General features: G+C 33.3%; 2 protein-coding genes, 1 non-coding gene and 1 pseudogene across 7 annotated transcripts; all 4 read right to left on the bottom strand.

Annotated features, from left to right (window-relative positions):
* Window positions 1-345: 345 nt before the first annotated feature.
* Window positions 346-4583, bottom strand: LOC147395703 (perakine reductase-like). The gene is made up of 7 exons (XM_086451292.1): window positions 4427-4583; window positions 2983-3150; window positions 2436-2639; window positions 2164-2336; window positions 1660-1756; window positions 1369-1522; window positions 346-668 (listed from the first exon to the last, which is right to left on the bottom strand). The coding sequence occupies exons 1-7, from the start codon at window positions 4484-4486 to the stop codon at window positions 490-492; spliced, it is 1035 nt and encodes a 344-aa protein (XP_086307418.1). The 5' UTR covers window positions 4487-4583; the 3' UTR covers window positions 346-489.
* A 3663-nt stretch (window positions 4584-8246) lies between these two features.
* Window positions 8247-17852, bottom strand: LOC147395704 (putative aldo-keto reductase 1; annotated as a pseudogene). Its single transcript, XR_015180746.1, has 7 exons — window positions 17685-17852; window positions 17197-17335; window positions 10751-10816; window positions 10479-10651; window positions 9600-9696; window positions 9309-9462; window positions 8247-8597 (listed from the first exon to the last, which is right to left on the bottom strand). The product of XR_015180746.1 is annotated as a putative aldo-keto reductase 1 (transcript).
* Window positions 11022-15674, bottom strand: LOC147395705 (glutamate receptor 3.1-like). 4 transcript variants are annotated; one of them, XM_086451208.1, is made up of 5 exons: window positions 15491-15674; window positions 14142-14236; window positions 13254-13411; window positions 11719-11793; window positions 11022-11351 (listed from the first exon to the last, which is right to left on the bottom strand). In XM_086451208.1, exons 2-5 carry the CDS (start codon window positions 14213-14215, stop codon window positions 11332-11334), a joined length of 327 nt encoding a protein of 108 aa, XP_086307334.1. In that variant the 5' UTR covers window positions 14216-14236; window positions 15491-15674; the 3' UTR covers window positions 11022-11331. The 4 variants fall into 4 exon arrangements, 2 of the variants coding, with proteins under 2 accessions (XP_086307334.1, XP_086307335.1); XM_086451209.1 differs by having other exon boundaries at window positions 11024-11351; window positions 11719-11812; XR_015180748.1 differs by having other exon boundaries at window positions 11036-11351; window positions 11719-13411; window positions 14180-14236; window positions 15491-15670.
* Window positions 17853-22048: 4196 nt separating the features above from the next.
* LOC147395706 (U5 spliceosomal RNA) lies at window positions 22049-22166 on the bottom strand. Its single transcript, XR_015181235.1, has one exon. It is a non-coding gene; the product is annotated as a U5 spliceosomal RNA (small nuclear RNA).
* Between the last annotated feature and the right edge of the window lie 1979 nt (window positions 22167-24145).

The raw sequence follows: 24145 nt of genomic DNA on the forward strand, positions 1-24145 counted from the left end.
CAATGCTCCAAGCCTGATATTTTGAGGACCAGAAAAAATTGCCTGATGCCTCTGTGTTATAGATGCAACTTCTCTGTGTATGTAAGTTGGATTTGAACCAACCACCTCGTACCTACAGTCAAGACCATGGTTCAGAGTTTCATTCCATTTGAGAAGGTTTGGGCCAAACATTCTAATTTTAATCAAGACCAGAATGAAACATTGATCTCGATATATTGAAAGTTTCATGAATGTTCTGTTCTTTCAAAATTCCCTGCAGAAGCATCCCTTAATAGAAGAAATTTGAATCACTGATTTGATGCTCACAAGCTTAAACTAAAATTATTGTAAAAAACTGAGAAATGCTGAGATTCAAAAAAGTTTTAGATCATAAACCTCACAAATTTTATTCAGAAAGAAACAATACAAGCTGATTTAAGAGCTGATCAAGATACAAGTTTCACCCCCCAACACATAACAAAAAAAGCAGCAGCAGAAACTGATATCTTTTCAAACTTTTGCAGGTGTATTTGCAAACTTCCATGAGCAACTGTAAAAGAGATCGTACTGTCTATTGCCCGCCACCTCATCAGTAGGCACCGCTTCAGAAATTTCCTTCAAGTCTTCTCCGGTTAGCTTCACCTTCACGGAACCAATATTATCATCCAGGTTCTTAATCTTGGTTGTACCTGTAGAAATTTGAGGGGAGGAAAAAAAAAGAAGTTAAGATACACATATTTCAGACTCCAATTTACATTAATCACAATGTGACATTGAGTACTGCCAAAAGCATGCATCACCATAAGAAAAAAACCTAAAAGTCGTCGTGGCAATCTACTACTATAGGAATTGACCTTAGTTGTCTGAGAAATTGCATGTAGTATACACCTCTGATTGTTTTTCCATCTATAATAAAGCTGATTTTCACTAATAAAACTAGAACGACGAAAGCTATAGTGAAGATACTTTAGTAGGATGAAGATGAATGAAGTAAATGGGGTAGCTAAACTAGCAGGAATGTTGATAGAATGTGATCACTTATGTTCCAAGCAATCAAAAAATGTTATTGCAGAAACTAAGGACTACAGCATGTTTTCTCTAGGGAAATTAAAAAAAAAAAAAATCAAATTTCACTTCAAGTGTAACAAATACCTGTATAGCTCTTTCATAAGATGTAGATACCTAAACCATCACATTTGTTTTAACAATTTCATTAAATATAGCACGCACAAGAATATGGGTGAATAAAGGGAATTTTACTAGTTTTTCTTTAGTAAATTTCTCATTTCAAGAATTTTTTTGAAGGGGTTCTAATAATGACATAAAACAATACATTTTGACAAGTCTACGATTGATAATAGAAGTTAAATAATTGAAACAGTCACTTACCAGGTATAGGGACTACATCATCTCCTTGATGGAGAACCCATGACAGAGCTAGTTGTGCAGGAGAGCATCCATACTTTGAAGCTAAGTTTGCAATCCGAGTAAACAGAATCTTGTTTCTGTCAAAGTTCTCTCCGACAAACCTAGGATGCGTGGCCTGAAAAAGAAATTTTAGCAATCAGTTCACCAAATAAATTAAACTCGACATAAAGGGAAAAATAATGAAATACTCGTGCTTCCACATAAGAGTAATAAGATGAAAAAGCAAGGCCTGAGAATAATTTAACTACATACCAATAAACTAGTTGCAGATAAACTTTCCACAACTGCCTTTCCAGCAAAAAACCCATGACCCAGAGGGCTATACGGTACTATCCCGATACCAAGTTCCCTGGAAATGATGTCACATCCAAAGGGCAATTCTTTCTTATCTTAGAAAAGAAATAATATTAAAATATATATATATATATATACATAGGAAAGATGTTGAAGAAAAGATTCAACATGCCACAATAGTTCAAGTCTAAATTGAACTCCAAATAAATTTTCCTTCATTAAAAAAAAATTTGTATTGACGTTCAACAATAAAAGAAACAATGCTTGACTACACAACGTTTATCACCGGAATATTTTAAACATTAAAACTATCACTCCAAATAAATTTACCTATAAACATAATTAGTGTTACAAGCGTGGGATAAAACTAAAAACTCCTTAATCCTTACAATTGAAACAAGAGGCTTATATTTATGCAATGTAAGTGCAACCAACAAAGCTTGGATTGGATTTTGAACAGACCTGCAAAGTGGGACTATCTCTTCCTCTATGTCCCGAGTCCATAGTGACCACTCCATTTGTAAAGCACTAATAGGGTGTACTGCATGTGCCCTCCTTATTGTGTCCGGGCTGGCTTCAGATAACCCAATGTACTTTATCTTTCCTTCTTCCACCAACTTCTTAAGTTCCCCCATCTACATTCCCCAAGAAAATAGTTGATTCCAATCAGAAAGAAAGATTCAAAAATTAACTTTCAAGTAATAATTTACAACCATAAAAACAGAAGCACTTACGGTTTCTTCTATTGGTATTGATGTGTCCACTCTATGCTGATAAAAGAGATCAATGTATTCCACATCAAGACGTTTGAGGCTAGCTTCACAACAAGAACGCACATATTCCGGGGTACCTTTAACTACAATCCCATTTCTGTCAGTTCTGACAATTCCAAACTTTGTAGCTAACTGGATTTTTTCTCGAGGTAACTGCTTCAATGCCTGCAAAGATTTAGATTTTTTTCAGAGAGAATCTCAAGTAACATATCAAGATCCAAGCCCAAGTACCCAACCGAAGCCTAAATGTTTGAAAGCAAATATTAGAAACAGCTTCATCATGGTTTTTAGAATGGGTTCTCACATATGTACAATTTTCAACTGTATATTAACCACCAATGAGTCTAACTCACCAAAAAAAAAAAAAAAAACATATAGAAAAATTTCAAGAAGTAGTACATGTTTTGCTCTTATCATAGAACGATTGGATGAAATAAAACAGTTTTCTAAACAAGTTCAACAATATAAAGAACCAAATCTGCTCGGATTAAAAAGCAGACATGTGTACCTTTCCAACCAAGATTTCATTAGCATTGGCTCCATAGACGTCCGATGTATCAAAGAATGTTATTCCTTTATTGAAAGCATACTTAAGTATTGAAATACCAATCTCATCAGAGACAGGAGCATTGTAGATTCCAGTCAAGCCCATACACCCAAACCCCAACTTTGAGACCTATAAAACAAAATAAAATTACCGATTACAAAATGAAAAACAAAATCATTCCTTTGAAGAATTTTTTTTTTTCTCTCTTAAGAAAACTACTGCATCGTACATCATCATACAACTTCATCATTGTCATCAAAGCCTTATGCCAAATATATGGGGTCCGCTGAACAAATTTTTTTCCTCCATTCAACCTTATCTAAAGTCTAAATGATACATAGGACTAGGATTCATGTCAAGAGATGGAAATTCTTTTAACAATTGAAGCCAATCTAACACAAGCCTTTTACTTTGGTAATGCAGTGCAAAAGAGCGTTACACATGAGAAGTTATTAAAATCCTTTTACTTTGGTAATGCAGTGCAAAAGAGCGTTACACATGAGAAGTTATTAAAATCCTTGTACGACACCCAAGAAGAAATTAAGCATTAAATGCAAGTCAAAAAAAGGGAGAAAAAAGACTTATTTATAAAGAACTAATTAGAGGTAATATATCAAAATCGACATTAAATATCATCATAACCACACAAGGAGAGGAAAGAACTTTTAAAAAAACACACTATTATCTGCATCAAACATCGACAACATATTCTAAATAAATCTAGTAGATTTACTGCAAATAAAGCAGATCTAGATCATTATGGTTACACATCCATCAACTTTATTTTCAGTGGATACAAAACTAGGCCAAGTCATTGTAATTTGTGTTACCTAATTATTCAATCGCAGCCCCACTCATAAGGAATCATACAAATATTGAAGATTCTAAAAGAGCAAAAGGAAGACCAAAAATAAAATAGATTGAAGTAATGAGAGCGAATATGAAGATTGGAAGAAGACCAGAATTTCACCCTGATCAAACCCCAATGTAAAAGTGCAACAAATACTAACTTATTATTGAAACACACTGTTGATACTTGCAAATACTAACTCATCAACAAAACCCAAGTTCCAGTTTTTCAATACGAATTTTAAATTAAAAAAAATATTGGCAATTGCTTACAACCCCAGACAAATAGAGGCTAATTAATGAGACCACTTCTACTTATTGAAATTAGAGTCATTCATTTAATATGGTTTGGGATTAACGACCCTTTATACTACAAGTTTTTGTGGGCATTTTGTTCTTCTAAATAAAGGGCTGGTGGTAGTTAGATGAGTTCACATACTCATTAAGTTTCTGTAAAGTTCATTGAGAGAAATAAACGCACGCACACACACACACACATAACAACAACAACAACATATGGAGAGATGAATATTGAGGGAATCGAAATGGGTTTTACCTCTAAGCCTTGATTTCCCAATTTCACTCTTGGAATTTGGATCTTCTGCTCTTCCGCCATTTTTTCCTTGTCAAGATTTGAGTGGGCAGACTCAAGAGAAGGTGAAGAAGGTCTTTTATAGCCAAAGTTGAAGGGTAGGTGGACCACGGACCATCACCACTTACTTAAAGAACTTATGCTCGGAACATAATATGCAATCTGTTATTGACACGTGTACGAGTTTACAATAGAAAGATTGATCTGAGCCACCTGTTAGTTGACTTCCAATTGTGTGGCTGATCGTTGCGCAGGTCCCTTTGATTAAAAATCCAACTGCGAACCTTCATATGAGAACGTGAGATCACGGCTTACGTGTTACGTCTACTACAGCATGTGTCATGCACGTGACCTCTAGACACTTAACAACTGATGATATCCCCTTGACCTCAGTCTACTCTAGCATACTAACGGAAGATAACAGAAATACCCTTCTTTTCAACCTCTAGGCAAAAATCTATTATCTTTAATTTTCCATTGTCTTCTACTTTTTTTTCATAAATAGGTTTGACGACACTTATCTCAATGCCTATAATAGAATTAAGATACATCAAAGAAATTAATAATATTGATTGAGTCAAATCTAACTAATCTTTGACTGGTCCACGAGAATTGGTCCAACTTTTTTTAAGACTCTTTCTTCTGTTGAGTTTCTATTTTTTAAGTTGCTAAAGTAGTTTCAGTTAGTTTCTATTTCAACTTTAAGAAGTTTCTATTTTATTTCTAATTTATTTTATGTTTTTATTATTTTTCTAAATTCATTTTTATCCGTTGCAATTAGAAGTGTTTTTATGTGTCCAATTTGAATTTTAATAGAATTAAAAGATTAGTAATATGTTATATATAGATTAGAAAGTTATTTTTTAGTATTTCAAAAGATTTTAAAATTGTTATGAGGATATTATCTATATAACGAATTCTAATAAATAAATTCAATAGTTTTTTTTTTTAACGATTGATTAATAAAAGAAAAAGGAAAGGCTTTTTTCTTTCTTTTCTTTATTTTTTTTAGCATAAGAACGATATTACTTCATAATTTTAGTGTGATTGATTTCCATTAATCTCTCAAACTTATATTGAAGTTTCTAGTCTATTTTGCTTAACATAAAAATTCTTCATTACTCCTAATTCTTGAGATTTCACCTTAGAATCTGGCTTGTTTGTTCTACCTTACATCACTTCTTCAAAAATCAAATCTTATTCCTATGATTTGAAGATTAAAGTAGATAAGATACAATATAGGATTATATGGATTAAACATTATTTAAAAAAATAAAGATGGGTGGTTGGGATATCTTGGATAAATGAAAAAAAGAAATCTTGTGCAAATCATGGGTAAAAAATATTAGAATAGGGAGCGAAAGAAAGAGAATGACAAGATTTAGAATGAAAGAAGTGTAGAACAAGAGTGGGTTCGGGATTAAGGGTGAGCACATGAAGTGTGGGTTAGGTACACATCATGGGTTCGTTTTCCCTCTTGGATTTTTCTCATGATTTAACTGGAGAACCATGGCGATGGGTTGTTGTGGTAGTCCTCATCAAGATTAGTCGTGGTACGCACAAACTGACCCGAACACTTGATTAGCACAAAAAAAAAAAAATAGTGGATTCGGGGACATCGGAGCTCTAAGTTCAAATTTTCTCAAGGTGAGAGCCCCATTATAACATGTGTGAATTGTTTGTTTACTTATATTTCACGTACTCCCTTCCAACTCATTATATCTTATTCTCTTTTACAACTATATAAAAACTAAAAATTTATAAGAAAGCAAACTTATTTTATCTAAATACAATGTATCTCGAAAAAGACAATCATGGATCCACAAATGACATATGACCATTGAATTCATGTCTTTAAAACTAAATAAGAAATAAATATAATATTAATGTCGGGGGGTAAGGAGCAATCTACAAATATTTAATACTTATTTAGAAGAAGGAGAAAAAAGTAAATTTTAAGAGATTCTATAAACACCCCAACTTTTACTTATTACACCCCAATTAAATATTAAAACATACTCTTCAAACATTGCAATGGTTTGGCTTAAATTAGAGGGAAAATGGCGTCAAAGGCCTTTTTAGTCAGAGTATGTTCTAACAAGTCTACTTCTAAACAATACGGTCCATTAAGGCCCAGATTTTATAAATATTACTCTGGGAAGGACCTCTTGAAGAATGTTTTTTAAAAGAATACCTAAATTACCCTTAATCTTAATAATTTCAAAATTTCAAGGAACGATGGTTTGTTAGAGAGGTGGTGCCTCTCCACGTTTTGGTGATTATTTGAGATACCCCTATGTTTAGAAATAGATGACATGACCGTTGACCTTGGTCATCTTTTATAGATTAATGAAAAATAATTAAAAAAAATTTCTTCCCAAAACTGATTTTTGACATGTAGATATGTAGATAGATAATGTAAGGTCTAAAAATCTTAGAACCCTTCGAGTTGATATGTTTAAATATTTAAAAATAATTTTAAAACTTGACTTGAATGTCCATCATATCAACTAAAAAACATGTGTCAACTCAATTGAATCAAATAAAATTATATTAATTTATGAATTTTTTACAAATATTAATTTTTTTTATTTTCCATAAAATATATATATAATCAAATAGCTCAGTTAAGCTTTTTACCTAAATCGATAGGTTGATTTTACTATATTCAAAGTCACTAAATGAATTGTATTAGATATGCCCCTCCATGTTTTGGTGAATACTTGAGCAACCCTTAGTTTTAAAAGTGATGAGATACCCAAGACCTTGGTTTAGCAAAGACCAAAAATAAATTAACCTAAAAACTTCATCTTCAACTTCTAGGTTTTTAAACCTTTGATTGTCTTCCAAATATTCTTCATATCACGTCATCAAATATGATTTTTAGGTGTATGATTGTGTATTTTCCTTCAAAATCGTTTTTCCTCCAAAGTGATTTTCTATTCTAGGTGAAAAAAATAATTCTCGCTTTAGTACGAAAGAAAATGATTTTCCCACCTCAGAATGTTTTTTCACTCTTGCTCCCAACACAAAAGATTGAATTTGGTGTCAAGGTGGGGGACAACCCTTTCTTCTTTTTTCTTTTTTCATCACTACACCCAGTGTGTGTGTGTGTGAGTGAGAGAGAGAGAGAGAGAGAGAGAGAGAGAGAGGGGTAGAAGGAGAAAAAATAAATAAAAATAGGAACATAAGAAAAAGAACAACAAAAAGAAATAAGAGAATTGGCAATTAAGCAAACTAAAAAAAAATTAGAAAAAGGAGAAGGAAAAAGAGAGAGAGACGATAAATGGTGACAGTAACTATAATGGTCCTATAGAGAAATTCCTTCTAATTTAAGTTTTGACCCAAACGAAAGGTGTAACGATTTGGGCATTGTCTTGGAGAGAACCTCGATAAAATAAACATGTTTGTGAAGATACGGACAACCCGCACGCACTTGCACAAAAAGACTCTACGAAGCTTTATTATTGCTTGAAATTAATCATTAATAATGGTATAGTGACATAGAGTCAAAAAGGAATTCTAACTGAACTAGCTTTATGACCTACTCCAACAAATCCACCCATAACAAGGTCCTAATATGATTTCATGTAGACTCGGACACAAGTAAGATACACAATTACTTCCTTTGAAGTATTAAGGAAATGGCACTAATGGATCATGTAGTGATAGCAAGACCAATTTAATTTTATTTTATAAGAAAAAGTCCTAACAATATACAAAATGCTCACAAGCTTAAACTACAATAATTGAGAATAACTGAGAAATGTTGAGATTCAACATGTTTTCAATCATAAATTTCATAACTTTTCTTCAGAAAGAAACGATACAAACTGATTTAAGAGCTCATCAAGATACACGTTTCAACCCCAACCACATAACAAAAAAACCACAAACTGCACCAATATATATATATATATATATATATATATATATATATATATGTTTGATATCTTTCAAACTTTTGCAGGTGTATTTGCAAACTTCCATGTGCAACTGTAAAAGAGATCATACTGTCTATTGCCTGCCACCTCATCAATAGGCACCGCTTCAGAAATTTCCTTCAAGTCTTCTTCGGTTAGCTTCACCTTCATGGAACCAATATTGTCATCCAGGTTTTTAACCTTGGTTGTATCTGTAGAAATTTGAGGGGAGGAAAAAAAAGAAGTAAAGATACACATATTTAAGACTCCAATTTACATTAATCACAATGTGACATTGAGTACAGCCAAAAGCATGCATCACCATAAGTGAAAAAACTAAAAATTAGCGTGGCAATCTACTACTACTTGTGCAATACAAATCGACCTTAGTTGTCTGAGAAATAGCGTGTAGTATACACCTCTGATTGTTTTTCCATCTATAATAAAAAGCTGATTTTCACTAATAAAACTAGAACGACGAAAGCTATAGTGAAGATACTTTAGTAGGATGAAGATGAATGAAGTAAATGGGGTAGCTAAACTAGCAGGATTGTTGATAGAATGTGATCACTTATGTTCCAAGCAATCAAAAAATGTTATTGCAGAAACTAAGGACTACAGCATGTTTTCTCTAGGGAAATTAAAAAAAAAAAAAAATCAAATTTCACTTCAAGTGTAACAAATACATGTATAGCTCTTTCATAAGATGTAGATACCTAAACCATCACATTTGTTTTTACAATTTCATTAGATATAGCATGCCCATGAATATGGGTGAATAAAGGGAATTTTACTGGTTTTTCTTTAGTTAATTTCTCATTTCAAGAATTTTTTTGAAGGGGTTCTAATAATGACATAAAACAATACATTTTGACAAGTCTAAGATTGATAACAGACGTTAAATAATTGAAACAGTCACTTACCAGGTATAGGGACTACATCATCTCCTTGATGGAGAACCCATGACAGAGCTAGTTGTGCAGGACTGCATCCATACTTTGAAGCTAAGTTTGCAATCCGAGTAAACAGAATCTTGTTTCTGTCAAAGTTCTCTCCGACAAACCTAGGATGTGTGGCCTGAAAAAGAAATTTTAGCAATCAGTCCACCAAATAAATTAAACTCGACATAAAGGGCAAAATAATGAAATACTCGTGCTTCCACATAAGAGTAATAAGATGAAAAAGCAAGGCCTGAGAATAATTTAACTACATACCAATAAACTAGTAGCAGATAAACTTTCCACAACTGCCTTTCCAGCAAAAAACCCACGACCAAGAGGACTATACGGTACTATCCCGATACCAAGTTCCCTGGAAATTATGACAAATCCAAAGGGCAATTCTTTCTTAATAAAATATATATATATATATATATAGGGAGCGGTTCGGCAGCCCTAAAGTTTGCCAAGTTTGTTGCCAAATATTTTTTGTAAATCACTTTTGATGGATTTAGAAGTTTTGGAATAGGCTGATTTTTTGTGAAGATGATCTCTACGGTGAAGAGATCATCCTCACAAAAACTCAACTCATTTTGAAACTTCTAACCCTAGTTTACAAGTTGAAGAATCGTGAACCATCCAATTTTTGTAAATCACTTTTGATGGGGTTAGAAGTTTTGGAATAGGCTGATTTTTGGTGAGGATGATCTTCTCAAAAAATCAGCTCACTCCAAAGCTTTTAACCCATATTTTGAAAAATGTTTGGCACCAAACTTGGCAAACTTTAGGGCTGCTGAACCGTCCCCCATATATATATATACACACACACACACATAAAAGATGTTGGAGAAAAGATTCAACATGCCACAATGGTTCAAGTCTAAAGTGAACTTCAAATAAATTTTCCAACATATAAAAAAAATTTGTATTAACGTTTAACAATAAAAGAGACAATGCTTGACTACACAACGTTTATCACCGGAATATTTTAAACATTAAAACTATCACTCCAAATAAATTTACCTATAAACATAATTAGTGTTACAAGCGTGGGATAAAACTAAAAACTCCTTAATCCTTACAATTGAAACAAGAGGCTTATATTTATGCAATGTAAGTGCAACCAACAAAGCTTGGATTGGATTTTGAACAAACCTGCAAAGTGGGAGTATCTCTTCCTCTATGTCCCCAGTCTATAGTGACCACTCCATTTGTAAAGCACTAATAGGGTGAATTGCATGTGCCCTCCTTATTGTGTTCGGGCTGGCTTCAGATAACCCAATGTACTTTATCTTTCCTTCTTCCACCAACTTCTTAAGTTCCCCCATCTACATTCCCCAAGAAAATAGTTGATTCCAATCAGAAAGAAAGATTCAAAAATTAACTTTCAAGTAATAATTTACAACCATAAAAACAGAAGCACTTACGGTTTCTTCTATTGGTATTGATGTGTCCACTCTATGCTGAAAAAAGAGATCAATGTATTCCACACACTACAGTAAAATAGGTCTATAGCGACGGTTGAGACCGTCTCTATAGGTACAAAATACCGTCGCTAAAACATCTAACGACAGCCAGGGAGGCCGTCGGTAGTCGTCGCTAAATAGCCCGGTAGATAGATGAGTTATAGCGACAGCCGCTTCTGACCGTCACTATAAAGTATTATTTTAAAAAATCTTCAACTTTCAAAAATCTATTTGCCAATCCAAATTCTAATCTACAATTTGAAACTCCTGCAATAAACATTCCAGATGTCACACTATAAGAAAATATAATTGACACAACAATAGTTGGGCCAAGATTGGTTTGCCAGTATATTATGACACCACTTGCATATAAGACAACCTCCATTTTTCATTATCAAATTGCAAGTTCATCTATTTTGTTTTGTAAAATATAAATAAGAAACTATCGGTAGGGTGCCTCCCTCAAATCTACAATACTTTGCCTTACTATTTTGTGGCGATGCTTTCCAAATACATATATATTTGTCTGATTCCATTGTGGATTAATTCCAACACTCAGTAACTGCAACCACGAAAAATCAAAAAAATAGAAGATCATAAGTAGAATTTTAAAAAATCAAAACTTTAAAAGCACAATTGAAGATGAATCTATTGTGGAATCAGATCAAGAATTATCCTACAGATCTGAACAGATCCAATTTCTATGTTAGCTTTATTGCAACAAAATTGTTGCAAATATCTTATAGATGAAAAATGATAATCTAGGACTAGTTTAGAAACAAATTGCAGTCTAGAATCATACAAATGAAGATGAAATTGAACTATAAAAACCAATCCAAAGACACGATTTTTAGCACTAATTCAGCTAAATATAAAGAACAAACGTGAAATCCATAACATTTAGAAAGAACAGATTAAACAGAACTCACCTTCAAGGCCTCCTTCATGGTGATTGGAGCATTTGCAGCAGCCATGCCGCCAAGTGGTTTCGATCGCTGCCAGATCTGAAGCAACCAAGGAAACCTAAACATATAAATTGTTCAACAACCAAACTAGGAGATAATATATGACATTTCATGTTAATTTTCTGCAAAGTTGTTTCTTCACTTGATAGATGGATAAACACGTAGATGCTTATTGAAACCCATGTTTCCACAAGGGCAATTAAACTACTATACCCATGTTTCCATACTTAATTCGAATATCAGACTACAGTTACCTTTCATCCTCTATTGGCAAGGGTGGCAAAAGCAAGGACGACAGCGGTTGAACCAACATCACATTTAAAATTGACACGTTTCCCACACATCTTGATCCATAAAATGCAAAGATTCGGTTTGTTCTCAGTTCACAACTTCTAAGATCCATTTATGGAGACTCCTTTACATACTGCCGTGAGAGTTGGACAAATGCATTTTGCAATCAAGATTATGGTCTTGAAGCCTTCATGGGGTAGAAAATTAAACAAAAATGGTTATAGTCCAATGCACCTGGCTTTGATGGAAGGACATGATAAGGTAGCAACAGAGCTCTTAGTGATGGATAAAGAACTCGCACGTGTGAAGGGAAGGGAGAGGAAAACTCCTCTACACATTGCGGTCGAGAGAAATATGTATACTGTTTTGGATAAAATGCTCCAATGTTGCCCCAATTGTATTGAAGACTTGACAGCTCACGGTGAAACAGCATTTCATCTTGCCGTGAAATGCAATAGTTTGTTTGCTTTCAAAGTGTTGATGAGATGGACTCCTTCATTGGACATGGGGTGGCATTTCTTAACCTTGAAAGACGACGAAGGCTACAATATCTTGCACCGTGCAACCCTTTCAAAAGAGTACCAGGCAAGGCCTATCTTTAATTATCATTACTGATCATCATTTCTTCTATTTTATTTATATATTTTTGAATGATTAGAAGGGTCAAGGCAAGACCCAAACCAGATCAAATATTAATTTTAATTATGCATCTTGTTTTGTGCTGACTACAGAACATAAAGGTGGTGCTCAATGGATACAAACATTTTGGGTGGGTGGGGGCACCTAATGGCAGAGATACCAGTAATCGGACAGCACTAGATATCTTATATGATGAGAATAAAATTACACCAATCACTGAATTCAAGAAGATTGAGGGCATACTTCGCCATGGTGGAGTTAAGAGGGGGGAAGAACATGACTATCTTTATGTGTTCACATATCCATTCATGTTTATGAAATTCTTATCAAATTTTGTTCCGATTAGAAATATTCGAAGTGAACATCGGGAGGAATTATTAGTAGTTGCTGGTCTCATTATCACAGCTACCTTCCATCTAAAAGACAATAACAAAAGTCTAGCAGATGTCATACAACTTGACGAAGATAATAACAAAAAGGCCAGCAGATGTCAGAAACTCTAGTAAGGAAGTACACATAAAAGTAGGAAATAGAGCAATATTGAATAAGAGATGTTAGAAACGAATTACCTTCTACAATGTCACGAAATCTACTATAAATGAAATCCTGCAGTGTAAGGATCGGTTTGGTTCCACCAAGAACATTAGAATTGAAATTAACATCTTCAAATGTTACCTCCATTGCAACCACTGCAACATTCCCAATAGTAGAATCAACCGCAAAATAGCTGCAATGATCACAATAGCAGGTTTTGATGAGACATTTCTACTAACCTCATTTGAGAATGTCCCAAAATAGAAAACTAGCAAAAAAGAAGCAAAATCATATTGAGGGCAGAGTGTCACTTGTGTGTACACCTCATCATTGGATTAGAGAATGAAAAAATTCTAGTGTGCAAGCTATTGGATTGGAGAAAGAGAGTTTGATTTCGCACTTCGTCTTCAATGGGTTTTATTTATTTCACCAGTTTAAACTTCAATTTACATAATAAAGAGAGAGAGAGAGAGAGAGAGAGAGAGAGAGAGAGAGAGAGAGAGAGAGAGAGAATCAGACATATTATAACAATTTTTTATAAGATAGAGTATACATTTTGAATTTTCAAATGTTAAATAGATTCATATTTTCAAATATTAGACAAATCACATTAAGAATAGGGATACTTGAGCAAAAGAAGCTGAAAAACTTGTTGTCAAGTACATATGCAATGGGGACAATTCCTAGAAAGGTGAGGAAAGCCAGATTCTATGAATCCATCTCATTTAAAGAACTGAATGCAGATCATCTGTGGCTTGTTGACACAATATATGAGCTAGGGTCCAAAGCATGTGAGGCTAGATGTGTTCTCAAGTGACTACATTTCTATAGCGGTGGAGAAACAGAAAACTTGTTGTCAAGTACATATGCTTATGTCTTATAGTTTGTGAAAAAATAACATTATAATAATTTCCAATACTCACGATGGCGTATACATGGGTTTTCCAGCCTCAAGACGTACTATAACACAATTCTCCATAGAAGTGAGAAGCGGCATACTCTTTATTTCAGAATAGCCCTGCATAACCCACAGTAAGTTTGGTAACCCAATCCATTATGAGATTAAGCAAATTGCAAACTTGCACATAGCAAAGCATTAAAGGGACTTACAGCTGCCTCAGTAAGAAAAATATTCCAATGAAAAAAATAGAAAAGCATAGTGGGGGCACTTGCCCCCCACAATAATTTTCACTCTTAGTTGTCCCCCATAAAAAATTTTTACCCTTGGTTGGTCGCACATGAGCAAAATCCTGGCTCCGCCCTTGATAAGGTGCATTTACCTTGAATTCAATATTATTGGGAAGTTGAATAACCTTAGTAGCCAATTTTTTTGTTCTAAAGGACACAAATGCATAGACTTTGTTCTCTCTTAAGTCTTTTCCTTTCATTATATTGACCTATAATTTGAAATATATGAACAGAATCCTTTTTTACATAGGAGACACGAACAACGTATTATCAGAAAGTCATAAAAATTTATGAGCTTTGAAAAAACAAATTCAAAAAAATTTATTTTTCATTATTTGAATTTGAATTTTAAATTTTTTGAGTAAAGTGGAAGTTTAATAGCCGTCCATTTTCAAAACTTTGGATCAAGCCCAAAAGAAATCATATTTTGAAAATTTTCTCTTGGATCTGAGTTTTTCGATGAAATTTAGAGGGTTGTGGCTTTGGATTGTTAACGTGGTAGTCCATTTGAGCAAAACGACCCTTAATAAAACTTAAAATATTACTAAGTTAGTAAGGAAATTTTTTCTCAATCTCAATTAACGGCACACATCTTTATCTTCTATTTATTATTTTTCGTCAAAAGCTGTTCAAGTGATGATCTCCTCTGTCAATGTTTGAAACCAATCTGAAACTTCAATTTCTATATCATTTGAACCAGACGACAACAATTCCCTCCACTTAACCATTCTTACATTAAAATGCTGCGGTGTCCAATAAAATAACTGTAACAGTCTTATCGTTGAGACATTATAACAACCTCTTTTAGACCATTCGTCAAACTAACTTCCAAAACCAAAGTACAATGTTTTTTACCAGTGTAACCATTAATATGTGACTAAATTTGGTAGAAAACAACTTCTACAACTGCACTCTTTTCACAAAATAGAGCAATTTTGTCACATGCATTCAGTGGAAGCAGTAAAACATATTATGATATTGATTAGAACATTCAGGCAATAGGTTCCGAATGCTTATCATGCACAAAAAATGGGATGAATTCTAATATGTAAACTTCTAGAAATTGTACTAGAGAAAATAATACCTGGGTATGGTCCACTTCTCCTTGAATGATATTTAATGTTGAAATGTACTTTGGCTCGGTTCTTATTTAGTAGAAAGATATATGTTGGTTCAATTTCAATTTGGCCCCAAACAGAACCAAGTTGCACACCTAAGAAAAAGGGGACCGAGGTGACCACCCGAAAAAGTACAAAATGCAACCAAAAGAGAAAATAAAGAGGATGCCACTATAAATTGAAGATCATACATCTCTTTTATCTTCAAAATAATCTACTCATTGCTACAATTATGGTATAAAGAAAGAAAAAATCCACTATCTAAATTCACAAAAAATTGATACAAATCATTTGTTGATTGCTCAACTATAAACACACACACACACCCACACACACACACACACACACACACACACACACACACTCATACATCACTTTTGGTTCTTGACAGTGATAGGTGAAATAACTCACAATGCAACAAATCGTAAAAATAGAACCTAAATCCAAACAATTGGGATTTCTAGAGGTAGAACCACCCATCATTGTGGCTATGTGGTGAAACTTTGATAATTTATTGTAGTGATCTTGCTCTTTATAACCTACTTTTTTTTAAGTCAGAAACATGATTTAAGAGTCTAAATTGGACAATTTTATTCCTAATAGACACAAATTTGGCACACTATGGTGTTTACTTGGAGTCCCATTAGGAAAACTAGAATCCATGCTTATTAGCAACCAACTATAATATATAAGAATCCAAATATAAAAGATTTGTTCACTAATCATTCAAACAAGGTTAGTAGAAAAATAAAATCAAACAACCAAATTACAATAGTGCTCCTGTGGGTAAATATTATGCAAAAACACGCTTTAAAAAAAATAAAATAAAAATTGAGCGAGTTCTCAGATTTGATCAGCAGAATTGGGGAATGGTGGTCACCTGGAATCTGATTCCGTCCAAACATTGAATTAAAATTATAGAAATTGAGATATAATCAGCAATAAAATTTTCTCCAAATCGAAACATCTCATTTATACACATTGCTAGGAAAATGAAATTACCTGCAAAAATGAATTGGAGATGATGCACTTTGAGCTGACTTTATTATCAAACCAAGCAAACTAACAGCAACTTTAATCAAATCATTGGATTTCTTGAAGTTTCAATCTCAATGTGATTTCTACAGAGTTCTCTAATTACCTAAAAAATTAATTCCCTAGATCTCTTGAATCAGTAGAAAAAATAAAATCAAACTTTCTCGTCTTCAACAAACCCTAGATCCACACACACACACACAATTACCTTGATGGATCGATCAGAGAAGATGAACCAGATCAAAGAGATCGAGTAGAGAGAGCGAGGTATTGTTTAAGGAGAGATGAATATAGGGGAATCCGAGAATCAGACCAAATCGAAGAGAGAAAGAGAGAGAGCAGCTCGAAGAGAAAATCGCAGAGAGAGAGAGAGAGAGAGAGAGAGAGTTACCTTGATGTATCCATTTGAAAAAGATGAACCAGATCGAGGAGATTGAGTACAGAGAGCGAATATTATTTAAGGAAAGATAAATACAAGGAAATCCGAGAATCAGAGCAAATTGAAGAGAAAGAGAGAGAGAGAGAGAGAGCAGATCGAAGAAAAATATTTGCAGACCCGTGAGGAGGGTCAACAGCGACAGATTTTAGCTGACCGTCGTTTCAAGTCGTTGCCATAGATCATTTTTCTTGTAGTGACATCAAGACGTTTGAGGCTAGTTTCACAACAAGAACGCACATATTCCAGGGTACCTTTAACTACAATCCCATTTATGTCAGTTCTGACAATTCCAAACTTTTAGCTAGCTGGATTTTTCTCGAGGTAACTGCTTTAATGCCTACAAAGATTTAGATTTTTTTCAGAGAGAATCTCAAGTAACATATCAAGATCCAAGCCCAAGTACCCAATCGAAGCCTAAATGTTTGAAAGCAAATATTAGAAACAGCTTCATCATGGTTTTTAGAATGGATTCTCACATATGTACAATTTTCAACTGTATATCAACCACCAATGAGTCTAACTCACTAAAAACAAAAACAAAAAAAATATATATATAGAAAAATTTCAAGAAGTAGTACATGTTTTGCTCTTATCATAGAATGATTGGATGAAATAAACCAGTTTTCTAAACAAGTTCAACAATATAAAGAAATAATCTACTCGGATTAAAAAGCAGACATGTGTACCTTTCCAACAAAGATTTCATTAGCATTGGCTCCATAGACGTCTGATGTATCAAAGAATGTTATTCCTTTATTAAAAACATACTTAAGTATTGAAATACCAATCTCATCAGAGACAGGAGCATTGTAGATTCTAGTCAAGCCCATACACCCAAACCCTAATTTCGAGACCTATAAAACAAAAGAAAATTGCCAATTACAGAATGAGAAACATAATCATTCCTTTGAAGAATTTTTTTTTTCTTTCTTAAGAAAACTACTGTTTCGTACATCTTCATCATTGTCATCAAAGCCTTATGCCAAATATATGGGGTCCGCCGAACAAATTTTGTTCGTCCATTCAACCTTATCTAAAGTCTAAATGATACATAAGACTAGGATTCATGTCAAGAGATGGAATTTTTTTTAACAATTGAAGCCAATCTAACACAATCCTTCTACTATGGTAATGCAGTGCAAAAGAGCGCTGCACATGAGAAGTTAGCAAAATCCTTGTACCAAACCCAAAAATAATTTTAGAATTAAATGCAAGTAAAAAAGAATACATATTTGTAAAGAACTAATTAGAGGTAGTATATCAAAATCTACATTAAATATCATCATAACCACACAAGCAGAGGAAAGAACACCATCTTTAAAATAATTAAAAAAAACACTATTACCATAACCCACTAATCTGCATCAAACATCCACAACATATTCTAAATAAATCTAGTAGATTTACTTCAAATAAAGCAAAACTGAATTTCACCCTGATCAAACCCCACTATAAAAGTGCAACAAATAGATGAATCTAAATCTATCCCTTAAACAATTTCCTAGATTCCTTTTATCAGTCTTACTATTGAAACACAATGTTGATACTTGCTCATACTAACTCTCATCAACAAAAACGTGTCAGTTTTTCTATAAAAATTTCAAAAAAAAGTAAAGGTATTTCCTCACAACCCCTAGCACATAGGCTAGTTAATGAGACCATAGTCTTTACTCGGTAAATACTCGATTGACGATACGGATACGAAATCATAAATCTTTTTTCTCGAGATATATTAATATTTTGTATTTCGAGAAAAAAAAGATTATGATTCCATATCCGTGCCAGATCAGCCGAGTATTCATCGAGTAAAGACTTTCTACAACCTCACGTTACGTGAAGGGAGAAAGTGAGATCACAGTTGACGTATTGTGTTCTGTATCCGTGTCACGTCATCCGAGTATTGACAAAGTGAAGACTTTCTAATGAGCTCATGACTTACGCGAAGGGAGAAAGTGAGATCACAGCTGACGTATTGCGTTCCGTATCTATGCCACGTCATCCGAGTATTGACCAAGTGAAGACTTTCTATGAGCTCATGACTTACGTGATGGGAGAAAGTGAGATCACAGCTCACGTGTTGAGTCTACTCAGCATGTGTCATGCACGTGACCTCTAGACACTTGACAACCGACGATATCATCTTGACCTCAGTCTACTCTACATTATTAACAAAAAATAACCGAACTGCCCCTCCTTTTAAGCTCTCTCCGAAAGGATTTTGATTTCGTCTCACTAAAAAACCATCATCTTTTATTCAACCATTAATTATTTTCAACCTCACCTTAACCATATTATCGAAAAATCCTTGATTTTTCGACCCAAACTTCGATCGTCTTCTACTTCTAAAAAAAAAAAAAATAATGTTTTTTAGATTTGAAAGCAAATAGCATATGAAATCTATATAATAAAGGATGAATTACACTTTTAAACCTATAATTTGGCATAATTCTATGTCAACCCCTTAACATTTTGACAATTGTACTTATCTTGAATGTAGTTATCTAAGTGGTCACTAACCTATCTGTTGTTGTTGACCAAATAGTTAAAAATTGATTTTTTTTAAGTCTATGAAAAGGGAGGAAAAGTGCAATTGTCAAAATGTTAGGGGGCCAACATAAAATTATACCAAATCACAATGGGTCAAGGTGCAATTTATCCTATAATAAAATAAAACTCTGGGGGACAAACTTTCATCCAATTAAGAGAAACATCCCATCAACAAGGAGCGGATCCTATGTATTACGTGTTCCCCACAGTTCCTGTAGTGGAATTTGACGATGGAGAGAGAGCCACGTCACATATTCACAATATCCCTTTCGTTAAAAAATTGGATGTCATGGTCCGTCCATTTTCAAAGCATTGATCAAACTTTATAAACTTTCTCTTTTTTTTGTAACAATTTAAAAATATATATATATATATATATAATCACCACAATGATCCACACAAGTTAGAGATTAAAGATTTTGTTTTCAAGAAGTCAATTTCTACTACTTAAATGTCACCACTGGGAACACACATACTCTAGGGGATCCACTCTCCCATCAACAACAGTTTTTGTAGAGCCTATTTTATTATCTTTCCTCTCCACCTCCTTAAACTTTAATTATATTTACTATTTTACTCATTTAATTTATTTTATTATTTTTTATCTTTTACCCCTTAATCTTTAAAAAAATGCAATAATACCCCTTAACTTATTTTTTTTCTACTTTTACCCCCTCAATCCTAAAGAGAATAATGTCCATGTCCATGACACAAGCAAACTCAAGTAGGATTATAAGACTTGAACAAAAGAAAAATAATCGTTGGGCAAATCGGATAAACAGATAGAAGAACTGATATGCTAGGATTGGTAAAAAAAACCATTACAATATGGAGTGAAGGAAAGAGAATGAGTCGATTTAGGGAGGAAGAGCATGGAGCAAGTTGGTGTGAGAAGGACGTGGGACCTCTAACTTAGGGATGTCTCAAGGTGAGATTGCCATCATACCACGTGAGTGTTGTTTGTTTGTTTGTTTGTTTTGGTCTTATTTGATAAAACCATGAATCATTTGCATTTACCACTGATTTGTAGTGTAAATGTTTTGTGATAAATAATTTAATTTTACTTGACAACCATTGAAAATCTCTTGCGAAATCACATTTTGTGTTTGGTTGATATTTGTAATGCAAAACTTTTGATTAAAATAATAAAATTTTTAATAATTAAAAAAATTTCTACGAAGGTTTCAAATTTCAACTCATGATAATCATTAATGTTTCTTTGACGAGCTAAGAAAATACTATTATTATAATTGAGAAAAAATGGTGGTGCCACATGCATTTTATTTCAATGATTTAAGAGGACACCAACCCAAAAAAGAGTGATGATTTTTTTGCTCGCTATGAACAAATTTGCTCACAATGCCACAACCCTTAGACACGCAAAAAGAGAAAATCAATTGAAAGGAAATTTCTCTCTCTTGCCCACGATACCTTTGCCAAGAAATATTAATTTTAAAATTTCTAATTAAAAAAAATGTCGTTTGGACCAAATGAATTACCAAATTGGCAATCTAGCACAGAGCCTTCTAAATTTCATGAAAAAAAAAAACTCAGATTAAAAAAAAAATTAATGAAATTCATAGAATTTCATCATCTACAACCTTGCGACATTAGAACATGTTTTTGAATATCACAATGTGATGCGATCAAGAAATTTCCTTTTATCCATTCTAGGCAAGAGAGACAAGTTTTCTCTCTTTAAGGGTGTTGTGATCGACTTGACCTTAACTTGCTCTACAATCAGTCACAATTTCTTTGAAATTTGTAAAATTCTCTTAATAAAGGATTAATTGATTCAATTGATAAATTAACATCAAGAGGTACACCTATTTGGCAAGCCGAGCCTTGATAAGCTCTTTGGGAAGTGTAGGTAAGTGTTCAAAACCTCACGAAGAAATGAATCCCTTGGGTCACCCTCCATGGTCCATTTGACCCTTGACTTGACCAACTGCACGTAGGATTTTTCGAAGGGGTAGTGTGTGTGATCTGAGATTAGATCAAATAATAGACACTAATCAGTGATTTATTGGCTAATTGTAGAATATAATAATATTTTTACCTTTCATCCTTAAAATTTTATTTTCTTCAACATTCAAATCGCATAATTAAGATAGAATTTTTAGAGAGGTTGAAGACGATGGATTTTGATAGAAAACCCTACTTCCTTTTCCATGAGTCCCAATCTTGACCCATCATTTTTCTATATAGTAGTATATATACATATATTTTTGTTGGGATCCGTATACTCATAAAAATTGGCTCATATGACAAGGAAATGGTAAAATCCAACGGTTAGGATTTATTTTAAAGATCTTTGACATTATCTTGAGTTGTATCTTTTATTTTGATCATTAGATTTTACATGTATGTTTTTTATTCTGATTTCAAGAAAAACAATAAAATATGGTTACTATGAAGGAATAATTTGTAACCAAATCGTTATAAAACATATCTAAAAATAAGACTAAAACAGTAAAAAGAAATATTTAAATTAGATTTGTTAGGGTTTCTCAGGTGAGAAAACCCTCCAAAAATAGGCGTATGCCGCTGAGTGCGACGAGCACACGGTATTCTTTAGTAAAAGGCGAAAGAATAGTTCGCTTTGTGCTCACCGCGCGGCTGCGTGATTTGTTCTCTCACAAAGCAGAATTATTTATACTAGTGTAAGTGAACGGAGAATTTATCCATTTTCGATGTGGGACTATCTGTTAGTCCTTATTTTGAGTGAGTGGCTCATCTCGCCTGCCTTCTTTGATATTAGACTCCAAGAAGATAGAGGTTAAGGGGTAATATTGGCAGAAAACACAGGTATCTCAAATATTTGTATAGAGGGTACATCTAAATCAGATCTAATTACCAAGTTTTTTCTTTTTTTTTTTTGAACTTGGACAAGTAAATCACTGGATGGAGAAGATGAATTTTTGGGGAGAAAAAAGTAAAAGGGTTTTCAGCAAAGGTTGAATATGTAGGTATTTTGGTCATTTTTTTTTTGGTCTCTCAGGGAAGATTTTGGTCAAGAATATGATTGTTTTTGTAGTGTTGGAAAATTTGGTAATAAAATTTGGTAATGCTATTATTAACACTGAAGAAGCAGAACAAACCGAATCAGTTCGCAATATGATTAGTACTGGGTTGATGGAATGCAACAAACCCATACTTACCATGGTTCGGGTTTAACCGTTTTGGTCCATTGACTTTTGTCAGTGGGTTCATAGTGACAAAGTCAGGGTTCAAGAATAATTGGACAAGAGATTTTGCTGATAAAGTCATCAAATAAATTTTAAAAATAAAAATATTTTTGTAAGTATAAAAAATTTGTGTTTCATATATTAAATGACAAAATAACACTTAAAATAATTTTTTTTATTTACTCAAAAAATTATCAATTAAATCATGATTAATTATGATTTAATCGACAAAAGATAAATTACCTCTACCTATCCCTACAAAATGAGTTTATTCTAGAGTGGGAAATCATGAACCAAGTAACATAGGTTAGAGTTGGTTTAACAATTGCAAGAGGAAGGATAATGGCCTGATTCAATTACCATTACTAGCTAGTTACCCTTTTTTGGGTGTATTGGTTTGAGAATTAGCAATTCTTTTAAAGATTACAATATTAAGGTTGGTTGGGTTTGGGTACTTTGTGAAAGATTCAATTGCTCTTATGAACGTGTATCGAAAATGTGGGTACATTGGTATGTATCCCTAAATTATTTTTATGATTCCCTATGAGAAATTCCAACGCAATTGGGATTGGACTCTATGTCCTCTCTTAACTGCCATTTTACATAACCCTTTGAAAGCACTTCAACGTACTCGGGTTGGAGTTCTCTACTTTGAAATATTTTGGAAAAAGAGAAAGTGGGATTAGTGAAAGAAGAGAGTGAGATTTTCTCTCTCTCTCTCTCTCTCTCTCTCTCTCTCTCTCTCTCTCTATATATATATATATATATATATATATATGACAATGGAAGTTGTAGAACATTTACTATACTTAAGTTTGTAGAGTCATTTTGGCTAATATAGTTAAGAATGCAAATCCCTTGAATAGGAAAAATGGTTCTCTGTAATAAACTACCTAACCATTATACCTATTTGCATTGGAGTTTCTCTAACAACTCTGGTAGTGTAGAATTTGATGATTGATGATATGCCTCCATACCGGGCAGAGATTATGGGGAAGTTGATATTTGAGAAAGTGATCTACATACACCGAAATGTAACTTGGTTAGTTATTTTTTAACCATTTGATATGGGTCTTGGCTCTAAGATCACGATGAAAAATATATACACAAGAATCCACCTAAAATTTTCCAATTAGGCTATTGTTTGGTGCATAGGTCCATCAAAGTGAAATCAATATTATAGGTAAAAAATGACTGGGGGGGAGAGATGTTTAATGTGCAGGTGTTGAATTTAAAAGTATATAAAGAAGAGGAGAAATTCATAAATAAATAAATAAAAGGGAATTTCAAAATTAGTCTAATATAAACAACAAATGCTCCCAGTCCACTTGAAATTCAGAATGTGATATGGGTTCTAGCAAATTTATTTTCAAGATACAACAGAGTCCAATTTTGATAAAATTATACATTGT

This window comes from Akebia trifoliata, chromosome 8 (genome assembly GCF_017979445.1).
Source record: "Akebia trifoliata isolate Shusen 1 chromosome 8, ASM1797944v1, whole genome shotgun sequence".
Lineage (NCBI taxonomy): Eukaryota > Viridiplantae > Streptophyta > Magnoliopsida > Ranunculales > Lardizabalaceae > Akebia > Akebia trifoliata.